Raw genomic sequence first — 12,746 nt, 5'->3', positions numbered from 1 at the left:
TTCTCAGATCACACACAGGCGCTTCCTTTGAATTGTGCAGGCTGTGGAGAAAAACAACTAATACAGAGACACAGAGAAAGCCCCTTTGTGATAATCTGCAAAAAAAAAAAAAAAAAAAAGAATAAAAGTCAATTTTTTTACCTTAATCAGAGGTAATTTTGTTCAGATTACACAACGCAAGAACAAGCCAACACTGTTTTTTTGTTTTTAATTTTAATTTACACATTATCCAGTTGCATCAGCAGGATCACAGAACAAAAGAAGGGGTTATCCTTCACTAAAACTTTATTAATAATAAAATATTAAAAACAAACAAACAATTACACCCCTTTCATTTAACAGTTTCTCCTCATTTATCTCTGCCTTCACAGTGGACTCTTGGAGTCAAGGTCAGTTCACTTGCATCTAAACAAATCCCAAACGTAACAGCAGACAACACAACATTTTTGTGTCCTCCTTTTAACTGTAAAAGGAGCTTTGGGAGACAAAAAAAAAAAAAAAAGGATGAGTCCATCAGAACAATTTGGCTGTTATTCCAAAAAAAACCAAAAACACAAAAACCAAAACAAGACAACATGAGATTTTTTTCAGTGGTTTGACGTTGCTGGCACCTGGATGTGCTTGATTTTAATTTGCCTCCCACAGGAGGGCAAAAAAAGATGGCCCGATAAATTCAGCAGGTGCGAATAAAACACATTTAGTGCAGCAGATCCAACATCAGCATGAGATGACTTTTTGCAGTAATTTGAGAAAAAAACCCAAAAACAAACCCCAGCTTATTTCGCACAGAGTACAAGCTGAACTGAATCAATGATGTACCCTTTTAACATTCAACAACGAACATAGAAAAGTGTGCCTCCAGATGAGGACTTACATGTGTCAGTTTCACATTCTGCATGCAAAGCAATCACACTGTGAGATGATACATCGGGGAGAGTCGTTCTGCTAAAGTTTGTCTGTCGGTACGGTCCAGCCAAGAAACACCTCAGATTACTGCTGATGAAAGCCTTCCTGCTGGGCCTCGTTTGTGGTTTATTTCTGGTAATCTGCTCAAAGCGTACGCAAACATCCTTCAGATTAACCTCCTGCCTATGTCCTGTCCGTGGGAAGAAATAATTTGTTTTCGGGATTTAGTACAGTTTTATCTCCGATCGGATGCGCAGCTCACTCGTATACTTAAAGTAAGTTTGCATTAGAAAATAGAAAACATATTTTACCTTTTCAAAGATTTTCCTCACATCCGAGTCAGCTTGAAATCTGCATCTCCCGGCCAACTTTAACACTCCATCAACTTTAAGATATCTTAATTTTACAACCATTAGAGTAATGTTTCTGTATACCTAATAATGACACTGTTCAAAAAACACAGAGTTGACTATAATTAAAAAATTAAAACTCTTGGAGAAATAAACTGATTTAACTGTTTTAACCTTGCTAAAAAACACTGTGTTTCTATGTTTTTTGCACAGCACAGGGCCTGTGGATTTTTACTCCAACTCCATAACATCAAAATCACTTTAAAAGAAGATCTTTTAATGGTCAGACTGAAGAGGATGAATACCATTAAATCCAGAAAAATGATATTGTGACTTGTGACTTGGCTTTTTGATGGATTTAAACATTCAGTTTGTTAAAAAATGAGCAGTAAGAAGGCATGCTTGTCCTCTTTAGAAGCAAATAAAACGACTGGCTGCTGTAATCTCACAGAAACTGCAAAATTATTCCCAGGATTAAAAAAATAAAATAAAACACACACCCTATTCTTAGGGTTACAATGATATGAACTTTTTCGTCTCATTACATTATTATCAGTGGCACTGGCAGCCATAATCCTCCATGCACAGAATTTTAACAACAGCACATCTCGCTCTTTGGATTCTTTAACAAGTGTGCTGCGAGTCTGCAAAATTTAGAGCTGCTTGCATCATGGAGATGAGCGTAAAGCATGGAGAATTACATTACTGACTTCTGCCCATGTCCCAGTGCTGTGCCTCCTCTGGCTCTTTATGAGTAATATCTCAGCGATATGACCACGGACAAAGGACTGAATGAACTTAAAATTGTTAACACTGTCTGATTTGTATAACTTTGATGGACATTCTTCCTACATATTCAGTACCGCAAAGTCCTGCGTTTATGGCTGAACCTCCTAACTTCCAACCGTCACATACGAACCTCTCCCTTTTTTTAAACCAACAAGAGACAAAGTGAGACAGCAGACATTAAAATCAAAGTGCATCCACGTCTAATCACAGCCAAAAAGTTGTTTGTAAAAACAGTAACAAAAACTCTGTGGTCTTCAGGGTTGAAGCAGTCGTCACATTACCAAAGGTGATGAGGAAGCAGCGGTCTGTCCTTCAATCTTCTGTTCTTCATCTTTCTCCCAACTGCCTTCCTCACTGAGACCACCTTTGTTACAGTTGTGTACTCCAGTTATTTAATCCACAGAGAAGCCTTGAGAATAAAACCTTACAACACTGTGACTCTTCTGTGGGTTCATAAAAACATAAAAAAGCAAAAAAAAAGAAAAAAAGAAGCATACAAACTGCTCTGAGGAAACATCTTTTGGCACAGCAGCCACAGAAATCCACACATACACCTGACATACAAACATGCAGCCGATCGTATCAGGTTGTACCAGAGCTGCAATCTGTCGCTCTTCATGCACATAAATTATTTAAAATATTTTCTGAGGTGGTTTCTCCGAGCCGTTGGCAGCTCAGATCAGTTTTGGTTGTTGGTTGGTTGTCTTTTTTTTTTTTTTTTCCCCTCTCCGTCATGCTTCAGATGAACAGAAACAATCAGAGCAAAGTTAACCATTAATTTAAAAATGGCAGTGTTTGGTAGCATCAGGTCGACCTGAAACGGCGTGAATACAACGTGTTTGTACATGCGTGTCTACAAGAGGCAAGGTGTGAGCGTGCCAGGTGGCTGGTTTTCGTGTCATTGAAGCAGTTTTGTTTTTCCTCATCTTAAAAAGTCACTCAAGCTACTTCCTCTCACACAGTCTCCCAACCTTTGTAAGCCAGCAGCAGGAGAGGGGCAGCACTACATTCTTTATGTCTCTGTGTTAAATAACAGGGGTCTAATTAATATTTTATATCATTCAAAACACAGTGCTCACCCCTGGTTCTCAGTGTAATGGCAGTTTCTTTTTCACGTCGTTCTGGCTCAGTGTGGGTGCAGGGAAGCTTCAGTATCGTGGTGTTTTTTCTGTGACAGTGGGACAACACGGTCCCAACATCTCCTCGTCTCTCCCTCTTCCTAACTTGGGTATCTCCCAGTCTGTCTTCACAGAGGAGAAGTGTGAGGTTTTTGTGTTGAAGACCAACGAAGGAGAAAGAGGAGGCGTGCAGCTGTTAGCTCCCCCTCCTCTCTTGCTATAGCCGCTCCTCTCTCTGCTTCTTGGCCCTCACCGGCCCCTGGCCATTCCTCAGGGAACCATTCTGAGGCCTCAGAAGCTGCCCGCGCTCCTGATCCGTCCACGGGATCCCACCCTGCCCTTCGTCACTGTCCAGGTCAGAGTCCGAGTGCATGAGGGCAGAGGAAGTGGGAGCGGGAACAGGCTTCAGGCGTGCTGAACGAGAAAGAGGAGAACAGAAGCGAAAGAAACAGTGTGATGGAGCTGTCCTAAACATCGACTATGCAGAAAATTTAACTCAGTCTTTGAAACATCAATTTTTTTGTAATATGGCTAAAATAGAAACATTGGCTAAACATTTACATCAGTGTTAACTTATCAAAAGAAATCTTCACAAGAAAAAAGTCGAGTCTTACCATTTGTTAACACCTTTAGTGTTTATTTGGGCAGTTATTTTTGAATGGCATTGGGTAAATTAACTGTAAATATGACTAACCTAACAACATTCACACTCATCATTAAAAAAAAAAAAAAGTTTTGCTAAAGTTGGAAAACGGTGTTTAGCTCATGCTGCGATTTGCCACAAAGGCCGAAAGCATCGACTCGGGTCAACTTGCGGCCTTTGCTCTGCATATTCCCTCGCTTTCATGTCTATATACTTTCCTAATCTAATCTAATCTAATCTAATAAAGGAAAAAAAATGGCCCAAACAAATAATCTTAGAAAAATACACAAAAGAAAAACCGTAGCTGTGCATGCAATCTTATTACAAGGTAAGGAAGTACTGGTATTGTTGTTATCTCTGTAAAATTTGATTCAAGATGTTCAAGTTCCAGTCAAAATACAGAAGCAGCAGAATTTACTGTCTGCCTGTTTCTGTGAGTGTTAACAGGCTTAATGCAGGCGGTGGTGTGAGTTTACATGAACACGTCCATCTTACCAGCTCTTGGCAGTTGCAGCTCCAAACAGTCCTGATCGTCAGCTTCTAGCATTTTGTATCGACTTTTACTCCTGCGCACTTTGCTTTTACGCCTTACAGGAAAATAAACACACAGGGAATCAATGACAATTACCCCCATAAAGTTATTTAACAATAATCCTAAAAGAATATTAAAAAAGAATTTAGGTAACAAACTCACCTGTTGCAGCAACAAACTATCCCCCATACAAATGTTGCCGCAGCAACCACAATCATAAAGGATGCTATCGTCACATAGAGCACGCTCCACTCTGAAAACAGAAAAAATGACGTGGTAAAAAGTGTGTAATATTAAAACAGCTCTAAAGTAATGCAAGGCAGCTTCGACAACAAAGTCACAAAAGACTCGCCGTGCGTCCCTGAATACAGCGACAGAGATTATTCTGAATCTTATAAACAGAATTAAAATAATAATCTGCTGGGTCAGATTTTCACAACAATAAAATTGATTATTTATTGATTTTTGTTTATCGACTCTATATTTTACTGTAATGCCTCCCTTCTTACCGCAGTTGCTCTCTGCGTCTCCGAACTGAGCTCTGATAAAATTCTCCATCCAGAAAGGGTGACAGACGCAGCGCCGCGTGAATGAGTCACACTCGCCGTGGCCGGAGCAGTTCAGCTGGCAGACTGAGGAGGGAGAGCGACAGCAATGTTCAATAAACCGTCAGAGCTTTAAAACTTGGTAAACAGCAGATTTAAAGTGCTAAAGAAATACTTATATGACTTAGAAATAGCTAAGAAATCTAAAACTTTGACCTTGCATCATTAACCGAGCCAAAGACTGCAGACTACACGAGCATGACTGAATAATAACAGTCTGATTTTTATGGTTTATGGCATTAAACAGTGTGTCTGTGATAAGTTCAGTTTGTCTGTAGGTGGGATTACTCAAAAACAGAACCCTGTGAGGACTGAGTAATTTTCTGTGATCAATACACCATGTTTTACACTCTGTGTACACTTTAATATCAAGGAAAATTTTTACTGTTGTTATTTTTGCTACATTTAGTAAGTTTATTTTCATTCTAATTTACTTTATTTTATTTGTTTTAGTGCATTTGTTTTACCTTATATAGCCATTTAGTTATTTTATATTCAATTATTTACTTTTTGATCAATCTTATTTGACTTTTTGGTTTCAATTCTGTTTAATGGAGCTCTTTAATCTTTCCAATTGATCAAACTGAGCTTTTTTGTTATATTCTGTTTTATTGAGCTACATTAGTTTTTTACAGACTGTGTTTATCATTTTAGCTGCTGTAAAAGTAATTTCCATACTTTTGGGATAAATCAAATTGATCTGATATGAAGCCTTATTTTAACCTTTTGCTGACAAAATTTGTGATGTGATTTTAGGCTTTTGAAAAAAAAAGACAAAAAAGATTGGAAATCAAAGACAAGAATAAATATTTTAAGAATAGACATTGTAACTGACTCCCATCAAAATACTTTTTCTAATAACGACCCCCCAAAACATAAGATTATGGGTCAGGGTTACATCTAGTCTTCAATGATGAATCCGGTGAGATTTATTCTTCTCCATTAAATCTATGCTGTATGTACATCATAAAAACAGCATGCAACGACTGATTGGTTTAGTCAGTTGACAGCTAATGAAAGAAAATTCATCAACTTAAAGAGAGAAACCTCCCCACAGCTACAATTTGGCGACAAAGCTGTAGAGCTATTTAGGCACAGGAACAAATACATCAACATCAACCACTAATGTAGGCCAAGTTATAGACTCTACACAGACGTATCGACACAGAAGTGTAAATTATGCTAAGGAAGGATCAGCTTTGATATTTTAGCCAAAGTGAGGTCTGGCCCATCTTAGCAGTGATTCATTTTAGAAGTCAATGCAGATCAAAATATGGATCCAGGAATTTTTAGGAGGAATCTAATAATAGGACAAATTTTTACATTTTTGCACTGTATCTTAAAAACAAAACAAAACTGGGAGACACCATCTTGATGATTTCAAGAACTTATCAGAAATTAATCAATGCAACTGTGACCTTGAATGTCCAAAAACCAAGGCTTTTAGAGTCTGCTGTAACATAGAAGCATCAAACCTCTTTTTCCCCTTTCCTTGTTCCATTTCGTAACGTTTATGTGGTACTCACTGACTGTATCCACTTGTCGGGCCTTGAAGATGAGGAAGTCATTCTTCTGTTTACGCAGTTTGTTGCGCAGGCCGAGTGCAACATTACGGCCTGACAGCGGAGGGCGCCCTGGGCCGCCGGACACCAGGAAGACCAAACGAGTACTGAGAATGGAGGAAGAGGGTGGAAAACAAACAAACAAACTGTCAAAGGATAATTCCAGCTCTGTTCACAGTTGGTTTCATGACTTTCATCATCAGGTTTGCACACTTGTCTAAAATCTGGAGACAAAGTCACCTGTGCTCATTAAACGCACTGATCTCTCGCACAATGATGTCGCTGTCGAGTACACCCAGTAAAACCCCAACCTGTCGCAGCAGCATGTCGCGCTGACGTTGGGACACCTGCGATACGGAGACCTCCAACACCAGTTCCACCAGGTCCCGCTCTCGCACGTCTGATGGATAGACGGGAAAAATAGGGAAGAGGGAGGACACATAAGGTGACAGTGAGACGGAAAAAGTGACATGAGGAAAACGGGCAGATTGCAGGATCCATCTGACTCCCTGAAATCTGGGAGAGAGTCCAGAGCGCCAAGTGACGGATTAGTTTCTGGCCGAGTGTGTGTCTGTGCACCGTATGCTGTGCTGACCTGCTCAACCTTCTGCTGCTGGTTGTTGAGGCTCCTGCTGTGTGGAAATCATTTGTATGCACAGAGTCGTTTGAAGAAAAAATAAACCATGCAGCAGTTGTGTTTCAGTATATTTTTCCACAATGTCTTTTAATGATCACAAGAATTTATTTTCCCCTCGTTTGAATCTTTATCTGGCTACAAAATAAAAGCCTGAATAGAAACTACAGGTCTTTTATTGGGACGCTGCACCACAAAAAAACTGATCACCGGAAAATAATCAGCAGTTTTATTAGGGTTTGAGTGCATCAGTATCAAGTTACGTTGCTACACTATACAAATAAATGTACAGTTTTTCCCCAAACCAGGAAGTTTTAAAATATTTTAAAATGTTTAAGCTTTTACACTTGAACAACTTCAACATCCTTCACTCTAACACTATAAATGGTTAATACCTACATATCCACTCCTGGTAAAACAGTTAAATCAGTATGAAATAAACCAGACAAATTGTATGTCGAGAGACAAATGCATAGGTTGTTTAGTCAGTGGAAAAAGATTAAAACGTTTTAGGAAGGGGTCAGAGTGGCATATAAGAAGATTATTTCAAAAGAAATTTCACTTCATTCAAAGCATTTTCTACTTGGTTTGGATCAGGAAGGTCAAAGTTGTGATAAAACACTGATGAACCTCTTTTTTTTTTTCTACACAAGTAGCTTAGAGGATTGTTTTTGGATTAAAAAAAAAAAAAAGTAAACCAAATGATACAGACTGGATAAGAAAGAAGTGGTGTTTTTGGTTAATATGAATCCGTTTCCATATAATTTTGATATAATTTTTTCCTTTCATCATATTAAAAAAAATCACCATCACTGTGTGAATATTTTAACAGTTGGCTGTTTAACTTATTAAAGTCTAAAATGGATTGACTGCCCGTCCATCTATCCAGCAGCCTTCTGTTTATTCAGTTAGCACAGGCTTCTTGACTCAACTATATGTGGACCAATGACATGTAGTCACACCTGAGCCCATTTTGAGACGTTTTTGAATATTGATGCGTTTTCTGAACTGTTTTTGAGAATGTGTATTCTCTTTAGTTGAACATAAGGAGTAATTTTTATATAAAATAAAGAAACATATTGTTACAAATAATGAGTATATCTTGGGGATTGTGTTCATATGCATGTTTTTGTAGGTCTGCTTACCTGGTTTGACCTCCACTGTGCCCCTCCCCTTGCTGCTTTGTCCTTTGCTGTCAGTTACAGTCAGGATGAAGCTGTATTTGCCCTCCACCAGGTTTCCAAGAAACAGCACTGCCTGGTGGTCGGAGCTGTTCAGCACATCCTATTAAACAAAACAAAACAAAAAACAATACATTTTTATTTATTTATAAATCTCATGGTCCCTGCAATAAACTAAACCAGAACTAAGATCAGTTAAAGGCCTGATTATAAAGGTCCGTCTCACCCCAGCAGCAGGACTGGTGTCTTCTCTGGTCCACAGGTAGCTGAGTCCACCTTTGTCATCAGTGGACTGAGATCCATCCAAAGTGGCGGTCCTGACAGGCAAAGAGATGGGTGGACTCGACACAACACGAGCTACTGGCGGTTGGTCCTTTTCTGGAGAAAAAACATTAAAATTTCATAAACTTCTTTACAATGTGTCTCTGTTAGAGCCCCCTGCTGGTCACCCTTGATAATCTGGTACATGCGCTACAGTATTTTAGAGAGAATACACCACACAGTTTAAATAGATTAGATAATATGTGCTGTAGATTGATGTCATTTAGGTACCGATCCCACACTTTCAAAGACACAGGATACATCTTTTTTGTAACCCCTACAGTTTGTCTGAAAGCACCACACAAACAAAAACAGCATCTCAATAACACAATCATGCTTTTTCTCATTCAAACTGAGGCACATTCAGATCACTCAGATCTACAGGAGACCTTATATCTTCTCCCTCTAAATACTCAGAGAATCAAAAGCTTATATGCAACTACACCACTTCACTCCACGTTTACAGCCAGACCATTTTCACATGTTTATGATTGTTGTGCAGCTGTCACTCCCTCTGAACTGTTTCCCATTAATAGCACAGTCTTTTGTTTATACAATATAACAGGATGAGCTCACAGAGGGCTTGTTCTCATTGTTCTAGCGCATAGATCGGCACATTATTTGGTTTAAACTGCTGATGATTTGGTTTGATGTGGAATATTTCAGTTCTTCAGCTATAGGATCGGATTTTACTGCAACACATCCATGAGGTCAAACCTGCTTGTCACAGGTCTGTTCATTGTAAACAAGATCAAGAATTACCAGAATTGTTTAACGGAAATCAGCCCAACCTTGGTTGTGCAAATACTGCACAACCAAGGTTGGGGGAAGGGTGGGGACCAGTTCCATTTTGTGCACTGATGACAGGAAAAACTGCTGAATATTGAGTCATTATTAGAGTTAGCGCATAAGTCAAGAGGGAGTAACTGACAAAAGTAACTCATCATTTAGTTTCCTACTATTGTTCTCCAAGCAATGAATGAATGAGTGTGTCACATTTGTGCTGCTTTTAACCTTTCATCTGAATATTCTCCCCCCTCTTTGTTGCTTCCTCCACTCATTACTCCACCCAATTATGGTTTCCAGTACTGATATTTATACTCTGGTCAGTGATAATGGGAGTGCACAATAATCTCCAGCTTTCCTAATTAAATTCTCTTATGGGTTCAAAGATCTGAACAAAATCCAGATTAGCGTCACTCCACACCCACACACTTTGATCTGGGATGATTTTAAAAAAAAATGTACAGAGAACAGGCCTCTGAATGGCACCTAAGGTAATAGTTGGACAACACTCCTACGTTTGAAGGACCAATAAGCATTCTAAGATAATGCTTATAAACAGATTGCTCCTAATTTTAGCAAATTGGACAATCATTCTTGTAATTCCATTTTAATCAGGCTGTTCTAAACAGAAAGCCTTCAGCAGATCCAAAAGGCTACACTGAGAGCTGGATAGGGCCTAGAAAGAGAGAGATCATATTTATCTCATATTGGGTAACCGACTGGCCCTACAGAAGGTCTCTTCCTGTTAAAAGGGAGTTCTTCCTTTCTGCTGTTACCAAGTGCTTAAAATTTAAAATTCAATATAATGATAAAGCTAAGGCATTTGATGCAATAAGGCATGTATTAGCACAAATACTTTAAATACCGCACTAGAGTGAATTAGTTTATATTTATATCGATCTCTGTGTGTATGTGCATGCATTAAACCATACGTTTGTCTACATATCCGAGTGTGTTTATGTTATTCCAGAATAACTGTGTTCTTGCTTCTGTAATTAACATGTAAATTTCAAAACATCCGTAATACTCAGCTGTCTGACTTTGGCCTAAAGCAGCTATTTTGCTTAAAGGAAAAGTCTTATTCCACACCCACACAAACACACAACTCCGTACCTTCCTTAACGATGACCGTGACAGTGTCGCTGCTCTCCAGCTTCCTCTCATCAGTTACTGTCAGGGTAAACTCATATGTGCCGACCTTGAGACCTGTCACCGTGGCAACGGCGCTGTCTGCATTTTCAATCTTCACACCATCGGGACCACTGGTAGAGTAACAGACAGACCAAAAAAAACGATCGAAACATGAAGGGAGGGACAAGGGGAATTAAAGAGGATGTGGAAATGTTAGTGACAGCGACTGAAACCTGTGAATTCAAGTGTTTTATATTATAAACCTCTCAGTAACTATGATTGAGGTATCACGTAAACTATTATTCTAGACTTTAACAACAAAAAATACAAACTGCATTAATCCATATTTATCTGACCTGGTCTTTGTCCAGTGATAGGTGGCTATCTTCTGGTCATCGTGGCTCTTATTGCCATACAGTGTGGTGTGATCCATGGGCAGCGTCAGCTCTTTCTCAGGTCCCGCATCTGCTACTGGTGGTTTATTATTTTCTGAATGAAATGTGAAAATAACACACACAACTCCATTATTTGGACCACACTAAATTACAGTATAGAAGGACCGTTTCTATATTTGGATCAGCTTGGCGGGGCAAGGCCTCAACGGGTCAACCCATTCTATTTAAATCTATGTTGTTCCACGTTTACAATGCATCTGTAGCAGTGCTTTGGTTATTTTGCAAATGTGTGAATTGTTTCTTTCTCACAGACAGAAAAATAATTTGTTGACTTAACATTGGATCTGCTCTTGGTATCAGCAGATCCCCAAAGCGAATTTATTTAAACCAGTAGTATTATATGAAAAATTTTAGTTTGTTTTGAATTTGAAAAGTAAGAGTTGGGGGAACATTTTGCAGCTCATTAGGTTAACTGGCAAAAAGGTACATCTACAAACTGTGAAACTTCAATAATCTTTCTCAACATAAATTTGCAAAGACTGCAAAATATCTAATGTATTACAAAATATGTTCAAAAGTGTGGGCTCGATCTATCTAAAATTCTGTGATCTTTGAGCCTTCAGTGCTGCATCAAAAACAGACATGATTATGTCATGAAATCACTGCATGGGCTTAGGAAGACTTGGAGAAATCATCGTCTGCCAGGTCAAAGGTTGCAGATTTAAGGTCTGTGATGCAAAGAAGAAGCCACATGTGAGCATGAGCCAGAAATGCTGCTGTCATCTCTAGACCAAAGCTCATTTAAAATGGACTGAGGCAAAGTAGAAAACTATTTTGTGGTCAGATAAATCCAAATTTGAAATTCTTTTTGGGAAACACAAACACTGCATCCTCTGGACTAAAGAGGAACGTTATCAACCCTCTTTTCAAAAGTCTGGTGGTACGGAGGTGTATCAGTGCCAATGGAATTGGTAGCTTGCACATCTGGGAAGGCACCATCAAGATATGCTGAAAGTCCCCAAATGTTCACAGACTCTTAATAGAAGAGAGGCAATACATTTAAACAAAGACACAATTTCGTTTTTAGATGTTTTACCTAAATCAAATTTGAAAAAAAAAAAAAAAATGTTTTAAACATTTTCTCAGTTTAATCATTTTATGTGTTTTCTATGGTCTATTGTGACAACAGTCTGGTTTTATGAGATTTGCAAATGATTCAATTCTGTTTTTATTTACATTTTGCACAGACTCCCGACTCTTTCCGAATTGAGGTTGTAGAAGATGGAAATCCAAATCAGAAAACTGAAGGCATTACAAAGTGCTTTGTATCTGCAATCTCTCTAATGACCAGAAGAGTCCGGTTCCATTGGTTACAAAAAGAAGTCCAGTTGTATATAATGAGACTATGAGAAAACTACTAAAGCACAGAGCTACAATTACTGTCCGAAAAACCTGGATTGGGGAGCAGGCCTCATCAAACTAGGAAGCTCTGGGCGTTCAGGGGGGTCAATACTAAAATTTTCAGCGATTTGGAGAGACCGACCAGTATTTCAAGCCGAGCTAGCTTGAGACGAAAGAAAACCCAATATTTGTATAACACAGCTAATGTAATAACATCACTGTAACGAAAACCCTTCTATGATATAAAGGACCAGTGTCTTTCTGACAGTAACTAAAGCACAGCAGTTATGTTCTGAAGTACCTGGAATTAGATTCTGACTAATAACATCGTCATATCTTTCAGGTGCGATGACTCACAAGATAGCCTCGGTCTAAACCTAGCAGACCTTGAC

General features: G+C 38.8%; 1 protein-coding gene across 1 annotated transcript in view; it reads right to left on the bottom strand.

Annotated features, from left to right (window-relative positions):
- Window positions 1–191: 191 nt before the first annotated feature.
- Window positions 192–12,746, bottom strand: part of kiaa0319l (KIAA0319-like ortholog) — a 35,252-nt gene continuing 22,697 nt past the window's right edge. The window contains exons 16-25 of the mRNA XM_084919201.1: window positions 10,915–11,047; window positions 10,541–10,689; window positions 8,547–8,698; window positions 8,285–8,423; window positions 6,746–6,905; window positions 6,470–6,612; window positions 4,848–4,970; window positions 4,501–4,591; window positions 4,302–4,393; window positions 192–3,577 (exon numbers count right to left, since the gene is read on the bottom strand). Of these exons, the coding sequence (XP_084775327.1) occupies window positions 3,381–3,577; window positions 4,302–4,393; window positions 4,501–4,591; window positions 4,848–4,970; window positions 6,470–6,612; window positions 6,746–6,905; window positions 8,285–8,423; window positions 8,547–8,698; window positions 10,541–10,689; window positions 10,915–11,047 (1,379 nt within the window). The 3' untranslated portion in view covers window positions 192–3,380. The remainder of the gene's footprint in view (window positions 3,578–4,301; window positions 4,394–4,500; window positions 4,592–4,847; window positions 4,971–6,469; window positions 6,613–6,745; window positions 6,906–8,284; window positions 8,424–8,546; window positions 8,699–10,540; window positions 10,690–10,914; window positions 11,048–12,746) is intronic.

This window comes from Perissodus microlepis, chromosome 22 (genome assembly GCF_051167445.1).
Source record: "Perissodus microlepis isolate ML-2025 ecotype Zambia chromosome 22, ASM5116744v1, whole genome shotgun sequence".
Lineage (NCBI taxonomy): Eukaryota > Metazoa > Chordata > Actinopteri > Cichliformes > Cichlidae > Perissodus > Perissodus microlepis.
Note: the sequence above shows the minus strand (reverse complement) of the source record. Positions and strands in the feature narration are given on the sequence as shown.